The 18,167-nt window shown below is 39.9% G+C and overlaps 1 protein-coding gene and 1 long non-coding RNA gene across 8 annotated transcripts in view; one reads left to right on the top strand and one right to left on the bottom strand.

The window, feature by feature from the left end:
• Positions 1-18,167, top strand: part of ARHGAP28 (Rho GTPase activating protein 28) — a 174,015-nt gene that overhangs the window by 150,772 nt on the left and 5,076 nt on the right. For all 7 annotated transcript variants that reach the window (XM_077135936.1, XM_077135937.1, XM_077135940.1 and 4 more), the window contains 7 exons: positions 343-420; positions 6,301-6,463; positions 10,031-10,113; positions 10,941-11,138; positions 11,434-11,547; positions 13,493-13,549; positions 15,288-15,412. In XM_077135936.1, the coding sequence (XP_076992051.1) occupies positions 343-420; positions 6,301-6,463; positions 10,031-10,113; positions 10,941-11,138; positions 11,434-11,547; positions 13,493-13,549; positions 15,288-15,412 (818 nt within the window). The remainder of the gene's footprint in view (positions 1-342; positions 421-6,300; positions 6,464-10,030; positions 10,114-10,940; positions 11,139-11,433; positions 11,548-13,492; positions 13,550-15,287; positions 15,413-18,167) is intronic.
• LOC143662317 (uncharacterized) lies at positions 281-13,677 on the bottom strand. Its single transcript, XR_013165290.1, has 3 exons — positions 13,594-13,677; positions 889-1,002; positions 281-671 (listed from the first exon to the last, which is right to left on the bottom strand). It is a non-coding gene; the product is annotated as an uncharacterized LOC143662317 (long non-coding RNA).

Below are 18,167 nucleotides of genomic sequence, written 5' to 3' on the forward strand. Positions count from 1 at the left end.
TAACCTTTATTTATAATTTCTAACTCCTTCCTCAGCTTTTAGTTGGAGGTGCGACTAACGATAATAAGTTTAGAGTCTTTTCTTTTGGGGCAGTCAGCACAGGGAGTAGTCAGATCCTAAAGTGATGAGGGGCAGCTACTACATAAGCCCTGAAATAGTTCTATGCCTCTGTTTCCTCCAATGCAAAGTGTTGTCGCCCTTGGGTGGTTGTGAGAATCTATTAAGGTGTTCTGGGACCAGAATAGACATGTGGTAATTTATTGATCATCATCATCATCATTCCATGTGTTTTTTTTTATCACCATGAGGTATTTATATTTTCAATCTATCATTGCTTTCTAGTTTTTTGAGAAAGTTGAAGAATCGGGTCTGGAATCTGAAGGAATTTTTCGACTCTCAGGGTGTACTGCCAAAGTCAAGGTACTAAACATTTTCTCTCTTCCGAGTTAAAAGTCCAGAGTCAACCAAACCCATGCACATGGGTGTCAAGTGTCTAAGAACAATGATATCACTGTCATCATTGTTCATTTGCCACTGTCATTTGTCCCCACCTGGGATTCTTCTGTACCTGATTGAACAGTTGTTGCATGATCCCAAGTGTGCATCCTTTTCAATGAAACCACCAGCAATGAGACAACACATCCAGTCACCTTCAAAAGCTGTTGCTTGTCCTTAGTTTAGAAAAGTTAAAATGTCCCATCACTGCATTGTGGGTTAAACGCTTTAGTTTGTAGTTTTCTTCTCAGTCATGTAATGCACTAAGGTGATGGTATGAGACCTTATTTCTGTTATCAATTGCAGTAACCTTGGAAACATCCTCTGGGTCTCCTCTTAATGAAAGTCCTTGTAAGAATTTGTAGCAGTGGCCATAGCCACTAGAATACTTACTCAGCAGTGCCAAAACCCAACTCTTTTTAAGGCAATGTCAAGTTCCACACCTGAAACCACCAGTGCAATGAAAATCCTTTTTTCTTTGCTTTCTTACTTCTAGAAGGTGGCACTCTGCAGTTCAATAAAAGAATCATTAGAAAAGAAATGCTTTTCTCCTGAACTCCAATTCAGATACCCGCCGTGTTTTACCTGTAGGCACACAAAGCAAGTAACTTGCCCTTCCCCTCAGATAAGGCCCTGTCTTGTAGAGTTTTAAATGGTGAATACCAGAGAAAAAGATCTCATGGTACGGTAGATGTGGACCTGTTTGCCTTGAGAACTATTGAAAGGAAATGCATAAAATAAAAAAAAAAGGCATTTCCTTATTAATTCATATTGGTACATATTTTGGGAAATTCTATTTATATCAGAATTCTCAGCGTTTTACCTAGAAGGACGTGGTGTTTCATTACTATGTCCTGTGGATCCTTTAGAAAGCAGATTCTGAGGCAGAATCAGGAGTAGATCAGGATTCTTAGGGGATAGGGCTTGTGGAAGACAAAAAGGGGAGAGGCAGAGCTGGGCTCTGAGAGCCTCAGAGTGACTCCCCACCCCCGGAGGAGCCTGTAATGGGCAGAGGGGCCCCAGCAGGCCCATCATGCTGGTCACTGGGGTTTGGACCTGGAGGTCATGGCCTGGCTCACAAGCAGAGGCACATCTGAAGGCGCTGGCAGCAGGTAGCATTGGCTCTGCAGCTTTTACTGCTGAATGGCAAGGTACTTTTTGAAGATCTGAGCAGTGTTCCAAGGCTTTCCCACCACATAAAGGGACCAGAGTAGGTTGGGGCGGTGAATTTCCTGAGAGTTGGAAATTGCTAACCCCTGCAACAAAAAAGTTTGGAAGGCAGGCAAATTCCTGACAGATCTGAAGGTTTCTAGTTTCTAAATTAAATCTGCATTTTGTTTGTTCTACATATGTATGGCTCTTAGATATTCTTTTGACCAAATGTGTTCTAAATTTGAGGAAGAAAGCTATCCTTACTCTTGGTTAAGTTCTTGGTGTGTCTGTAGAATTAGAGAACCAAAATGAAGTTAAAGAAACTAAGTTCTTAAACAGAACCGGACTCCATTCCTCTAAACCTACCTCCATAATTGAGAGGCTGTATTTGAGCACATTCTTACTGGTTCCAGGACATATGTGCATGTGTGTGCGTGAGAAAAGCCTGATGGAGGTGATTTAAAACTCTCTTTTTCTAAATAATCCCAAGGAGAAAACATTACATATTTCATGCATGCATAAAGTTTAACATCATAGCAGAAGCTGCTTTTCTTTGGCTATTCTTTGACTGAAAAATGCTTGCCAAGGGCTCTAATTCCTTCCAAGTGTTAGATACTGTTCTTACACACACACATTCCTGACCCGTGTTTAAGTAAAAGTCCCTCTTCTTTCCTAATCAGTTTTATGTAGCTTCAGCCTGTGTGTATTCCATCACTTGTTAGTCAGAAAAATGCAGTCCAGATGTTTTCATTATTTGCGCTCCAGGAAAGCAAATGTGAAAGACATCTTATACAGCTAACAGAAACAGGAATATGTCGCCCTTAGAAAGGAGTTGTAACTTGACGCATTAAAAAGGCCTTTCTTTCCTTAGCTCATACTTTACACTAACTTTTTTTTTTTGGTGATATTTCATCCGCTAAACTATTTTTTTCTAGTAATGCACTTGGGGAAAGACAGTTAAAAAGTCATGATAATTTACTCAGAGTGTGCCAAGTAGATGTTCTGATCACTATCGCCCTGCCAATGAGCCCTAGCAAACAACCCAACCTGGGCTTGAGCTTCAAAAGTGGGCTAAGAACAGCAGGGAGGCAGCATGAGAGAAGCTTCTAGTTTTAGCCAAACAGGACATGAACAACTGCAGAGCCAGATCGTACCTCTGATCGTTTGGCACTAATTTAATCCTTTATTATTTCCATTGAGTTTCTTAAAAAAAAAAAAAAAATGTTTGACCCTTGAGCCAGGCAGTAGAGATTACTTTTTATAGAAGGTGATGGACTGTGAGATAGGCAGGCTTGCTTTTTTTTTTTTTTTCTGACTGGCTTCAATTCTTCTAAGGCTGGTCTAAATGTCTTATAGTTGCATCACCTGGTTTGTTAATTTCCTTTCCAGGGCTGACTTTTGAAGCCAAAGTCTGGCCATTTGCATTTTTATAAAACTGTCTTAGAAAGGGAAGCAGATTGTAATTTTGCTGAGAAGATATTTAAGTCTGTGACTTCCAACCTTTGCCTAGAGTTCTTATTAACCCTAGACAGAAAACATGATTTCCTTCACCTCTAAATATTCCTTTGTTTGGCAACGTCACTTCAACCCTGGCATACCCAGCTCCATGTTTGGGGCCACCAGAGAAATGTCTGGTCTGCACATTTGCTCCACAGTCTGTTCTGATCAAAACAGATGATGTTCTTTTCTGTTTTGTCTGTCATTGGCCATCCAAACAAAATGAAGTGAGAGCACGACCCAAATATTAACATCCTATATATGTAAGGGTTTCTCATAGTGATAAAATTAAAGGTTGCTATCTTAGGTGCCCAGAGCTCCTGTAACAAATACCACAACTGCTTCTGGCTTAAAGAACAAGCATTTATGGTCTCATGGTTTCAGAGGCTAGAAGGCCAAAGTCAAGGCATCCATGAGGCTGAGCTTCCCCCAGAAGTGTGTGGCATCTAGTGCTGCCTTGCTACAATGCTCAGGGTTCTTTGGCTTGTATTTCTGCCTCCCGTCACATGGTGCTGTTTGTTCCTTCCTCCTGCTCTTCCAGTTTCTGCTGATTTCCAGTTTCTCCCCATAGCTGTCTTCAACCCTTGCATCCAGTTTCTCCTCATCAGACCTCTGACAATATGGATTAAGACCCACTCTAGTTCAGTAGGAGTCACTCCTTAACTAAAAATAAAAATCTCCAAAACATCCTTTACAGTGGGTTCACACCCTCAGGGATGCAGATTTTTGATGAAGAGCTTGTGTTTGCTGGGCCTGGGACTCACTCATCACAGCTGCTGCAGAGCCAGGAGCCCTCCGGCCTCTGCTGAGGACTGACTGTGCAAGGAGGTTCTGCTCACGAGCCTTCCATGTAGTGTCCGATCTAATCTCTGTGAGGGAGCTTCAGTGCCACGTCACATAGCTGAGACGTGTGAGGTGCGGGCCATGCAACCAGCCATTATGGGGTTTAGTAAACTCCATAGAATCTGGCTGCAGTGCCTGCCCTTGACCTTGGTGCCATTTACCTCCCAGATGCAGGGAATCTGTGTCTGTGTCGGGTGTAAAGGATGGCCCATCAGGGTTTCAGATGGATTCCTTTGGCTGAGGTGTGTGGAAAATTAATTTGAATTATTCTGATCTCACTAGTACCTCCTGCCCACTTGAAAGCAGTGTCCCTTTGGCTTTATGGCAGGGATGCCATGCAGGGGATGGAAAAAGTTTGCCCTCCTTCCATAGTCCCTAGTCTGTGTTAACAATGCCTCCCCCTGCCTGGTACCCCAGCTAAAAATCTGAGAATCATCTTCAACTATTATTTCTCCCTCTGAGTCTTACATTCAATACATCACAGATGCTTAAGAATTTTACCTCCTAGGCATTTCTCAAATCCCTCGTCTCCTTTCTATCCCACAGCCACTTAGCCCGGGCAGTCCTTCATCATCCATCACCAGGAGTGCTGGCGTCAGCTATAACTGGTTTCCTTGCCGCTTGCTTGTTCCCCAATCAGCGCCAAGCCCCACACTCCCCCAAATCTTGTTTCCATCTGGCTGTCAGAAAAGATAAATCTGACTTTGTCGTCTCTTGGCTTAGAAACTTTCTGTGTTGCCTCATTGCCTGCAGAATGCAGGCAGTCCTCAGGGCTGGCTCTGATCTGTTTCCTGTGCCTCATCCCTCTTTCTGCTCTTTCTGACCTTCAGTGCTCTGGCAGCTGAGTTCATTGGAGTTCCCCAGATGCACAGGTTTCCTGCTTTGGTGTCATTGTTCGAGCAGTTTCTTCTGCCCAGAACACTCTTCTGTTTCCTGAGACTTGGCCCCAGCAGAGCTTGAGTCCCTTCTTTCATGGCCTCCTAAGGCCCCATCCATGACCTTTCTTAGTTCATGAAATAGTCCTGCCACTGCACTGCAAGAACCTAAAGGCATGCAGTTTTCTGTTACCAAGGCCCAGCTTGTCCTCTGTCTAACTCTTATTCTGCAAAGGGCTTTATACGTGTACTTTACATGCTTTCTAAAGTGTGTTTATCAGTATCATGTTTGCTTCATCAACTGTATTATTCCTGTTAGATTCATCAACTGTATTATTCCTGTTAGATTGAAAGCTTCGCCAGGTCAAGAAGAAAATTTTCTTTCCATGTCATCAGTAGGGACTGGTAGGAGTGTTTAGAAGCTTGTGTAAGTGACTGGCCAGGCATTGCCCCGTTCAGCAGGTCCTGGTAGCAATGGGAATATGTATGTGTGGGTTGGTTAATGAGCTGAACCTTGGAAAGAAAAGATCAGGTGTAAAAATGAACTTGCTGTGCATGTTCAAGGCTGGAAGGATTAGGATTCTCATGAGAATAAAGCAGAGGCCTTAAAAAGACAGTCTTTTCAGAATTACGTCTCCAAGTACCCTTTTCAGGGCAGCTAGTATCATTCAGGGAGCTAACTACACTGCCAGCTATAGGTAAATCTTGTAATTCAAGAGAGCGGCAGAAAGTGAGTTCAACTTTGAAAAAGAATTGTGGGGAATGGGTGGCATTGATAATTAGATGAATTAGCAGGGAAGAATTGGTAAGCTGAGCAGAGCTGTGGCGGTATAGTGACTTTTTCCTTAAATATTCGTGCAGTGATGCGAACTTTAGGAAGGCTTGCACCATGTGGAAGACATGTAGGTCTTGACATAAAGCTTTGCTGTAGCTGCTCCAGGAAGATATCATTGGTCTACATTTTGCAGCGAGTTCAGAGTTCCTTTTTCTAGGGTATTCTTCATTCTGTATGTGAACAAGCTGAGAGGCATACATTATTGATCTGACTTGGAAATAGATGAGGGATGGAGGAATAGTGCATGGAAAAAAGAAAATAGAGGCTTCATCAAAATCTAGCAGCACTTTTATCTTGTGGGAATAGATGGTTTTCTGCCAAAACCACAGAAATGAAACTATATATTTATGTAGAATTAACAAATGATTTCAAGTTTAGTACTATTCTAGAATCATTTTAGAGAATAGTTTTATAAAATTCAGATAGAAATAGTTATTTTAATTCTGAATCATATTGAAACAGGTTAAGCTTTTTAGATACTGTTTTTTCAGGGATTCAGTCCATTTACAAAAATAGTTTATGTAATAACAGATTTCAAAGTAGGAAAGGGGGGCCATGTGGTAAAATCTTACTGAATATTGACATTTTTTCCTTGATTTTCAGCAATACCGCGAGGAACTGGATGCCAAGTTTAATGCCGACAAATTTAAATGGGACAAAATGTGCCATAGAGAAGCCGCAGTAATGTTGAAAGCGTTTTTCAGAGAACTACCCACCTCTCTCTTCCCTGTGGAATATATACCAGCCTTCATCAGTCTAATGGAAAGTAGGTGGAAGAAATTAAGTGCGAATGCACTAAGATAAAATGTCACTAAAGTGACACAGAGCAGAAGAGGGATGCCTAATCGAATGTGATCATAATGGCACAGATTTGCTGTTTCTTGGCAGTGCTTGGTGAAGTACTGGGTTTGATGATAAACACTCACCTCTGTATTATCTAAGTTGGAAGATATGATTAAGAGGGCTTTATAATCATTTTAAGGCAGCGGGGGGTTGCAGAAAGACCAAGCTCTGGAGATTTGAATTCTGGCTCACCTATCTATTAGCCATGTAGTCAAATCTCTCTGAGCTTCAAATATAATTACTTGTCAGGGGTGTTGAAATAAATGAAGTCATCTAGAACCATGCCTAGTATATCACAGTCTTTCAAAAAACATGAGATCCCTCCCTTCCTTGAATCTGACATGATGATGCAATGTGCAATGAATACTATGAAGAAGATATTTTGTCTCTGAAAATTAGAATATCACTGTGTTTCCGAAATTTACAAAGCCACATAGACCAAGCTTTAAGTGAGGCTCTTGGGTAAATCCGTAGAAACTGGAAAATGTGTGTTGTGTTTAGCAGTCAGAGAATAATTTGGCATGGTTTGAGCATAAGAGATGTATACTGTAGAGGGTGTGATAAAGAGAAAAATTAAGAGAAGTAAAGGGGGCTAGATAGTATGGTTTGGACTTCTCATATGAGGAGTCCAGGGGTCACAAGCCTAAATTTGTACAAGCATGGTAAGTGCACTAGAGAGGGCCTGCCCCATCTGAAGAAGTCAGCAACTGCCCAGCTGTAGAAAATGGTTGGCATGCAAGACTGAGCCAAGATCCAGGCTTTTGTGGTAAAACCCTTCATTTGAAAATGCCAGCCACATTTTTTTTTTGCATGTGTTTGCCTGACAAATATCTGTATCTGCCAGTTTACAACCTTCTGTAGGTTTATCAGAACTATAAAAACCATCAAAACCTCAATGCAAAGAAAATAATAGTCAGATCTTAAGTTGTATAACATAATTTGTCCTAAAAATTAGTAGGTCCCAAATCTTTAAAATTTTCAACAATACCAGGTTCAGAAAACAGTCCTTTGTGTTTTCAAAGAAGAGAATATGATAGGCAAGGCAAGCCTTTCCTAACCCTTAATTCACATGCCATCTGTGGCCAGTATCTCTTCTTTGTAAGATCAGCATTTTTCTTTTATGAGAGAAACTTGCAGAGAAAGAAAAAGCTGGTTCCTTTCCTTCTTTTTATTTCGGATGCTGTATTTTTCAGTTCTAGTATTTCTAGTTGGTGCTTTAAAAATATTTTCTATTTGCTGAGATAGCCTCCATTTGCATTCATTTCAAGCATATTTTCCTTTGCGTCATTGAACATAGTAATGATAACTGCTTCAAAATTTGTCCCTGCTAGTTTCTGTTGATTTCTTTTGTTTGTTTGGGGAAGTGCATGGGCCAGGAATCAAACCGGGCAGGTGAGAATTCTACCACTGAACTAATCCTCGGACCTCCCCTCCAACCTTATTTTTAAAAGTCATAAAGTCTGGGCTTTTCTGTAAAATGTGCTTTTCTGGAAGACAGACTAAGATTATTAACTTACCCTTGATCTGGAGTTTATATGTTAAAAATTTCCACAGATAATCTGTAGCCACAGAGTTTGTTTTGTTTTTATTATTATGGAATATTCAAGGAAGGTTCAAACCTCTCATACCGGACCTATTCATAGAATTATATTTAAGAGAGATAGAAAATGAATCAATTTTCCTTAACAACATCATTCCGTATCTGATGGCAGCTAACATGTTTCATTGAAGAGAGAGTCTGAAAAATATCCTGAACAGGTTGACAAAGGAGTTCACATTTCTTTGTATGACTTTGAAAGTGAAAAATACTGAATTGCAGGGTGATTGATTTGATACTAGCCAACACTGCAGGAACTCAAAAATTCTGGCCTGCTGCCAGCAGTTTAAAAAAAAAAAGGCCTTTTTGCCACCTAAAGTATGCTCTAGATAGAACAAGGTTTTCTGTAGTGGAGAATTGTGAGCATGTGGATTGTGTGTTTTAAGCTGTCTCTCTTTATACTGTAAAATGGGATTCAGAGTAGAGAGCCTTTTCCACTAGCGTAATTACTTTTTTTTTTCAAACATGGTGCAAAAATTGTCCGTAAAATTAAAGGATTGATTGTTCATCAATATTAGGGACTCTCATGTAAACTTTAATAAAACTTTCTAGGGAAATAATGACCTCAGGAAAAAAAGAAGACTCTCAAGTAGGACGCAATAAATGAATTAACTAAAACCATTCACTACGAAACAATGTAAGGCATGTTTCCTGAGTAAAATGAAAATGGATTATTTACAATGTAGACTTTTAATTTTAAAGGGGATGTAATAATTTCTCTGAAATTGGTGGAAGGAAATGCAGAGATCCCAGGCTTTCATTTGTGTCTATTGTGTGCTTCTCATTTTTTAACCAGATGTGTGGTTTTTTCATCACATTGGAAGATTATGCATAGCCCTTAGCTTTCAGTTCATGCATTAAAATAATGCTTTATCTGTCCATAAATGCTTTTCATCGAGATGTGTTCTTGATAGTTCCTGTTATACAGGCAAGGTCATGTCAATATACCTCAGACATTTTCAGTATCATCCCACACCTGCATCATTTTTTTTTGCAAAAATTTGACATAAGCACCTAATAACCCATCTGAAGATTGTGCTGAAACAATGTGATATGAGCCTAGAAATACTTCTCTTATCTGTTCTTTTTTTACATGATTCTATAAGCTGGTGCTGTTCGTCTGCTCCTTAACTCTGGTGCATACAGCCTTCTGTAACCTAGTAACTTTCACAAGAAGGTTTCCATTGCTCGAAAACAAAGTGACTTTACGGGCAGCTGACTGCCTTTCAGCCAGTGAGTATAAATAGATTGATTTTCCTTTAACTTGAGAACTCCTCAGGGATTCTAGAATTTGAAGCTTCCCTGCAGAAACTCCTCACTAAGAGATCATTTTGAGGAGAATACAGGGAGACAAACGAAAGCCTGGATTCTCTGATGGACTCTAAATTGTCAACACAGCTGGTTGTGGATTATATCGTCGTGGAGGGGGCCAGGAGTCCTGGGAAAGATGCCCACAGGAAGGACACAAGTGCAGAGGGCTGCCCTCTGGTGCCATCTTGTGCTAAGAAATGAAATGCTTAGAAATCTCCCAAGACTCCACTGTAGTCCCGCTTCCCTGGATTACTATTTGAGAAGCAAGTTTTATTTTTCCTTAAATTGAGCTTCAAGCCTTCTGTTTTTAGTATAAAAGTAAGGCAAGGTATGTGAAAGTACTCTCAAAATGGAAATGTCCTACAGCTCCAAGTGTATTGTCCCACTGGCCACCTTTTCCCCTACATTGGCAACGTCAGGCTCTTGTCCAGAGTAGGAATATTCACATGATTGGATACAAAATCCGAGTCCTCACCCTGAAATCTGTCAGCCACCCTCCTGTGCCACCAGGTGCTACTGAGAAATACTTCAGAGTACATCAGTGGCTTAAAATGTGTGACGCTGTCCCTGTTTTCTTTTTAGGAGGTCCTCACATCAAAGTGCAGTTTCAGGCTTTGCATCTCATGATCATGGCTTTGCCTGATGCGAACAGAGACACGGCCCAGGTATGCGGTGCCTCCTGCCCTGCCCCCGCCATATCTATAAATGTTAACTGTTATCAATATCTGTTATACCTTTCCTCATCAGAGACATTGTAAGCCAAAGAGCATCATCCCTTTGGGGTTTCAGTCTGCTTGGCGAATCTCAGGAGGGTCTCAGAAGCATTTGTACTTTAGTGACTCCACTGAACGTTTTCAAAGCTTTCTCAGATCTTTTTGTAAATGTTGAGAAAAGCTGCATGTAAGCGTCTCCTCTTGGTCAGGTGAAGACTCCAAAATTGAAAAGCAAAAAGCAAAATGGCACCCCAAAAATAAACACTTTTTAATTTTCCAATTGAGTTTATATTTGGATGAGGAATGAGATACTTGAGTTGTTTCAATGGGGTTTCCCAAGGACAAAGTGAATGCTTTTCAGTCGTGATGTTTTAAATAAGGTATATTTTTTAGAATGACTTTCCTTCCTTCACAACAGAGCTGCATTTCAATGTTTATCTGAGCTTTAGTGTTTTCTCTTGATAGACTGTTTAATTTTAATCTTTGTCAAACTCTTTTAGGATAAAACAAATTATGAAATTGCAAGCTATTATTTATAAAGACTCCAATATACTAAAGTCCATAAAAATGGAGCCACTTTTGTGTGTAGCAGACAATTGAACAAACTGCCCACATTTATTTTGAGCACCTTTAAGCAATTAAAGGAGAAACGTGGCCATTATTCTATCTTCTGACTACTCTCCACAAAGTCGCAGGAGGTAGTGTGGAAATGGATGTGATTGCTATGAATGGTGCCTTTTGATACTTTATGAGTGTGACACAATCCTGTTTCTTATTAGGCCCTCATGTCATTCTTCAATAAAGTGATTGCCAATGAGTCCAAAAACCGGATGAGTATATGGAACATTTCTACTGTGATGGCGCCAAATCTTTTCTTCAGTAGAAGCAAACATTCTGATTATGAGGAACTAGTGTTAACAAACACTGCCGCCCACATCATCCGCCTCATGCTTAAGTACCAGAAGATTCTGTGGAAGGTCCGTAACAAGCCTACCAGGAAGCGTGCAGGTTTTGTTCACAGCAGTCCCCTTAGACATCGGGAGGTGACATGAGGAGATCAGTCCAGATTGCTTGTTTCAGGCTGTTCTTTCACACCTTCCTTCTAAACAGGATTCCTCCTGGTTTTCTCTTAACATTACTAGGACAGATGCCGCAGTTCCTGGTTCCAGGACACTGAGTGGGCAGGAGGAGTCCCTATCACTGGAGACAGGATTCATTTGCAAGGTTTAATGCAAGTGCTTTCTGCCTACCCATTTCGTTTTTCTTCTCCAGGTTCCATCTTTCCTAATCACTCAAGTCAGAAGAATGAATGAAGCCAGTATGCTGTTAAAGAAGCAGCTCCCGAGCGTAAAAAAGCTGCTGAGGCGGAAGACCATAGAACGAGAGGTGATGACAATAAATAAACACACAAGTGTTGTTTAGTACCTAGATTTTTATTTCCCAAGAGAAACGTAACGTAGCTTGCGATTTTAGAACCCAAAATGTTTTTTTTTTCATAAAGTGGCGGACAGGCTTGAAAATATCAAAATTGTAACTACTATGTCCACAGTAAGTACTGGAGACTTTCTATTTTGATGAATTATGTACTTTTAGGTTAAAGTTCTTGAAATTGCAGTATTATAAAGATTATTTAATTTTCTGGTAAGTACTTATCAAAAAGCTTAAAATAGTTTATATCACCTTTCTGGTTCATACAAAACCGAAAGGGACAGTTTAATCTATGTGAACTAGAACTTATGAAAAGTATCAGTATCCGCTTTAATAAGTTGAGAAAGAGATTTCTGTAGCAATTAAGTCATAAGAGAACATCTAATTCTCAAATAGTTTTGTGTAAGTTCATTAAATTCTGAAGAAGTTCTGCTTTAGCACATAACGGAAACCAATTCTAGAAGAATTATCTTCGTTGCATTCATTTAATTTGAGGAATGATCTTGAGTGTCAGGCATTGCATTAGGTTTGTGTGCCTTTGCAGAAGTTTACAGCCATTGTGGGAGTCTTGTATATATTGCATGCCAACAGCATGCAATAAATGCACAGCTCATTGTGCAAAGCGTGTGCTGGAGCCACACAGAAGGGAAAGATGTGTGCTCCAGTGTGGGAAACTGAGTGCTTCATGGTTAAGGAGCACTTGAGCTACCCTTGAAGGATGGATAGCATTCTGAAGGGAGGAAGGAGGGAAAGTCCATCCAGGAATTTACAGAAAATAGTAGATGCCAAGGCAATGAGACGGAAAGTGCTGCTAATTGATTTCTCATAATCCTAATGAATGGCTGTGCTCCCTTATTGATTACAGCCTAATTAAGTAGAACTGTCACTTTTATTTTGGAACTCAAATGGAGTAAGTATAGCATGTGTAGAGCTGAAGCTGAAAAAACTGAAGTTAGGTCAGGGTTTCCCACGTACTGGCCATATGAGCCTAGGCAGGTTAAATCCCCTCCCTCTCTGAGCCTCAATGTCTTATCTTATGAACTGGGAAAAAGTAATAGTAGCTACATCACAGAATTGTCAGTATGATCAACTCTCATAATGTGTGTGCAAAAAAAGCACTTTGTAAACTATTTAAGACTATATGAATGTCATTTTAAAGCTGTCATTGTAAATAAAACCAAGATGGAATTTAAAGGTACCATGAAAACAGGTACTTACAGATGAAGAAATAGTCTTTAATTCTGTTGGACTACATCTTTTTTCTTTAATTCTTCATTTTGATTTGAATTGAAAACTCACTAACAGGCTGCAAAATTTAAGCCGTAAAAAAACCTGTAGAATGAAAACTGGACCTTCTGACTTCTCACTCTGGAACAAATGATGCTACTGAAGGCGGGGCATGTGTGCCCAGCCACACGTCGTATACCCAGTTCCTGAGATGCTCGACACGCATGCAAGCAAATATGAATCCATTGAACACATGTTCTCCTCTCGTTTTTACACATATAGGGAGATGTAAGGAACACTTTCCTGCATCTGCTTTACTGGTTTAAGAAATCATGGAGAGTAGTCTATATTCCAGCCGCAAAATCCTATTCCTTTATCACTGCATGGTATTCCCCAGACAGGCCATTATTTATTCCAGCATGTCATATTAGTGAACAATTAAATTGCATCTGAACTTTTGCATTGCAGTTTGTGCCTGGGTGAATAAATTTGTGTCACAAAGCATGTTTGTAGGATGAATTCACAAGTGGAATGCTTGGGTTCATGTACATTTTACACTTTGATGAATATTGTCAAATTGTTTTCCATAAAAATTGTACTAGTTTACACTTCTAAAAACGGTATACGCTTCTTTTCTCAACATTAATCTTAAAGACTAAATGCTTTTTCTTTGTAGACTATAAACCCCAAAGCTTCAAAAGCACTACAAAAAACACCTTCTTCAAGGAGAATGGTAAGAAAAATATTTTCCTTCTCCCCTAACTATTGACTACTTACATGGTATTTCCTGGTGACATCCTCCATATGCATGTATAATTTTGGTCATGACACATCCTTAAACTTGATATTTTCAGTGTGACCTGAAGGAATGACATAGGGCATCTATTAACATTTATTCAAAATGTGTGGTTAGGCAGCTGGTCCACAGTGTAAATGCTGTAGGATGTTTAGGGAAACATGTGCAACAATGTTAGGAGTGTGGAAGGTGTCTCACAGTGCTTCTGGGGAGTTTGAAGTGCTTTAGCCATGCAGTCTTGTCTGCAGTGAGCCAAGGACTGCCCACTCCCAAGTCTAGCAACCCTCAGCCTCCTTTCCCTGGCATGCCCTCCTGACTCTCACTGGTAATATTAGGAAAGTACCTGAAGAATTGACCTTATTGTTAAAGTAGTCCTTCCAGGTATGCGTTATGTCAGTTCACATAAGCCTACATCAACAATACCATCCTCTGAGAATGCACAGGTTTGAAACAATTACTTGAGGACCAACCAGGTCCTCAAACAATTTATTCCTGTCATCTCCTAAATGGAAAATTAAGTTTTAGAACATTCAAATTTTGAAACAAGAGGAATTTCCCAGTTAATCCTGACACCAGAGAAGTTTCTATTAATTAGATGGCACCATTCTTGGAATATTGTATTTGGATGAGAGCTCTGAGGTCCTTAGGCCCCGGTCAGTCATGGATCAGAGAGGAGAGACACCTTCTTCCTGGACAGCTTGTCCACATCTGTCCTGCCCAGTGTCATCAGCACACTGTCAGGCATCACGTTTCAAGTGGCCGTGTGCAGATCCATTCGGGCCAACCACTGATGCTTGCTAACCGCAGAGAGAGGAGATTTGAGAAGCCATGTTTTCTGTTTAATCCTTGAAATTTTCAGCAGGTCTTCTTAAAATATATTGAAATATGGAATTCTACTTAAAGTAAGCTTGTTTGGGACATTGTTCAAGGAAATTTACTGATAGGAATGTTAGATTTTTTTCATAAACAAGATTTACTTCCATCCTGGTTTTAAGGCATCATAGCAAGACCTAAGCATGTGCAGTTTCCTGGGAGCGCCCCAACAAACCAACTTGGTGGCTTAAAACAGAAGAAATTCATTCTCTTACAGTTCTGAGGCTAGAAGCCTGAAATCAAGCTGACATCAAGGCCATGAGCCCTTCAAAGACTTGGAAGGAGGGTCTTCCATTGTCTCTACTTGACTTCTGGTGGTTACTGGCAAACCTGGCATTCCTTTATTTGTGGTTACATAGCTTCACTCTTTGTCTCCACCTTCAAGTGGCCTTCTCCCCCCTGTGTATGTGTTTAACCTCCCTGTCTCTTCTTCTAAGGACACCAATCATATTGGATTAGGGCTCACCATAATCCAGTGCTCCTCATCCTAACTCTGGTTACATCTTCAAAGACTCAATTTTCTAATGAGGTTATGTTCACAGGTACCAGGAGTTAGGACTCTAACATATCATTTTAGGGGACACAGTTCGTCCTACAACACAGCAAATGTAAAATCCAGGTTATTTAATCATTCATGAATCTCCCAGGGTAAAAGAAAGCAGTGTCTCGTTTTGGTGAAATGTTGGCTTGTTTACATGTTTACCTAATACATATGCCACTGATTTTCATGGTATTTCAAAATTCAACCATTGAACTGTCATCCTAGTTTCACAGAATATACTGAAATGTTCTTCCTTGGCAGTCTGACGTACCTGAAGGAGTTATACGGGTCCATGCCCCACTGCTTTCCAAGGTGTCCATGGCCATTCAACTTAATAGTCAAACCAAAGTCAAGGACATACTGGCTAAGTTTCAGTATGAGAACAGGTGAGTCAAAGTGAATGAAGGTCTTTGCACAAGAAAGATGACTTCTTATCCAGTGAGTAAATTTTCAGATTTCCAAATTTGGCCTTTTTGAAAATTATAACTTGTTACTTTGGAGATTGTACCATTGGAGTAAATGCAAAAGCAGAGAATATATTAGTTAACAATAAACTTGTCTGTAACAGAGGTTGTTTTTTTTTAAAGGAATTTCTACAAGTGAGATTCTCATCAGATGCCATTTGTGTAAAGGCTTCCTTTACCCAGTGGGTTTTACTTCTATTAGAAATTGATTACATGGAATATTCACTTTGTGAAAATTCATAATTACATACTTAGGACTTATGCACTTAATCATGAAATATATATATATATATATATATACATATATATATATATATATATATTTCCTTTATCTAAAGCTTAAATAATAAAGAAAAAATAGTAGACAGAGGCCAACAGATGCCCCATGCATTTACTGATCTCTCTTACAGGACTGATCACCTAAAATACTGTAAATAGTGCAACCAGGCATTAACATAGAGACTTAAAGTTCCTTGGGACATCTAACAGATTCCTAGTTACAAGCATTACAAACTGACTTGGTACTATTGTGTAGAATTTTTGTGGAAGAAAAATGTTTCTACTTAAAACAAATTAGAATCAATGACTGCAGATAGACTGAAATGCTTTGAGCTAACTTCTTCAAAAGCTCTTGCCCTGTCTATTCTCATAACTAGTTAGAACTCGGGCCTATTTCAGTTTTAGAGTTGTAAATTGTCCCCACTTTTGCCTATTTCACCAGAAGCTTCTTTTCCGACTGCCTACTCACCTCCCTCCTGTCCACATAAAACCTGGTGGGGGGGGGGCAGAGTGGCAGAGAGTCACGTTCTCCCAGGTCCTCCTTCTTCCAATGAATAAACCCTGGACAAACACAGCAAGCAGCACAAAAGGCTCTGAAAAGATGAGAGATGAGGCTGACCATGGAGGGACCTTGGGCCTCAAGAACAGACATGAGTTCCTGGGTTTCCTTGTGACCTCTCATGTATCCCAGACAGGGTGCTGAGGAAGCCCCCAGCTCAGAACCATCAAAAGGACAGACCAAAAGGGGCATTTAGGAAACCCTGCATCCCAGTTCCAACCTTGCACCCCAAAGGACCGGGAAAAGGGTGGCCTATAAATGGAAAATCTTTTTGTCAGTACTTGCCTTATTCCAGCCAAATAACAGTAGAAAAAACTGCACTACTGCCCCTAAATTTTGAAATGTAAATGTTTCTGAAAAAGAAATCTCTGAGCCCAGATGGTTTCACTAGAGAATTTCAGCAAACATTTGACAAAGAATTAACGCCAGTTTAACATAATCTCTTTCAGAAAGTAGAAGAGGAGGGTATACACCCAACTCATTTTACGAAGCTAGTATTACCTTGATGCTAAAACTAGATAAAGGCAATATAAAAGAGAAAAATTACGGACCAATATCACACATAAACTCAGACATAAAATTCCTCAACAAAATATTGGCAAATCAAAACCTGCATTAAAAAAATATTGCACCATGATTGTGTTAGTTTCCTGGATCTGCTATAACAAAGTACCATAAGTTGGATGGCTTAAAACAGCCTAAATTTATTCTCTCTCAGTTCTGTGGGCTAGAAGTCTGAAATCAAAGTGTAAGCAGGATCATTCTTCCTCTGAAGGCTCCAGGGAAGAATCCTTCTTTGTGCCTTCTTAGCATCTGGTGGTTACCAGCATTCTTTGGCTTGTAGCTACATCACTCCAATTTCTGCCTCCATTTTCACATGACCTTCTTCCTTCTGTGTCTCCTGTGTGCCTCTGTGTCTCAATCTCCCTTTCCATTCTCTTACAAAGACCTCAGTCATTGGGTTTAGGACCCACCCTAATCCAGCATCACCTCACTTACCTTGATTACACTGCAAAGACCTTGTTTCCAGGTAAGAGAAGGTCACATTCACAGGTATCAGGACTTGAACACATGTGGGAGGGTGGGGAGGGGAGGGTATGGGACACAATTTAACCCACTGTGATGACCAAGTGCTATTCATTCCTTGTATACAAGGTTGATTCATTATTTAAAAATCATTGTAATCCACCATGTCGGCAGGAGAAAAGTCATAGGATCATATCGATTGATGCAGAAGAAACGTTTGACAAAATCCAAATATTTGTGATAAAAACTCTGCAAATTAGGAATAGAAGAGAACCTCTTCAATTTGATAAGGAGCATCTACAAAAAATCTTCAGCTAATATCATACTTAACAGTAAATGAATGAATGCTTTCCCTCCAAGACTGAGAACAAGAATATCCATTTTCATCAGTTTTATTCAACATAGTACTGGAAGTTCAAGCTGCTGCAATAAGGCAAGGAGAAGAAATGGTGTACAGCTTGTAAAGGAAGAAATGAAACTGTCCTTATTAGCAGATGACATGAAGGTGTACATACAAAACCCCAAGGGACCTTAAAAAAATGCCTAGACCTAGTGATTTCAGCAAGGTCACAGGTTGTTAGATCAATATACAAGAACCCATTGCATGTCTATATATTAACAATGAACATTTGGAAATCAAAAGTAAAAATACAATACCATTTACAATCATCCCCCCAAATTAAATATTTTGGTATCAACTTGAGAAAGCAGGTACAGGATCTGTATACTGAAATTTTGAAATGCAGATAAAAGAAATCAAGGGACACCTAAATAAATAGAGAGACATACTGTGTTTACAGACTAGAAGGCTCA

The sequence above is a fragment of the Tamandua tetradactyla genome, chromosome 18 (genome assembly GCF_023851605.1).
Source record: "Tamandua tetradactyla isolate mTamTet1 chromosome 18, mTamTet1.pri, whole genome shotgun sequence".
Classification (NCBI taxonomy): Eukaryota; Metazoa; Chordata; class Mammalia; order Pilosa; family Myrmecophagidae; genus Tamandua; species Tamandua tetradactyla.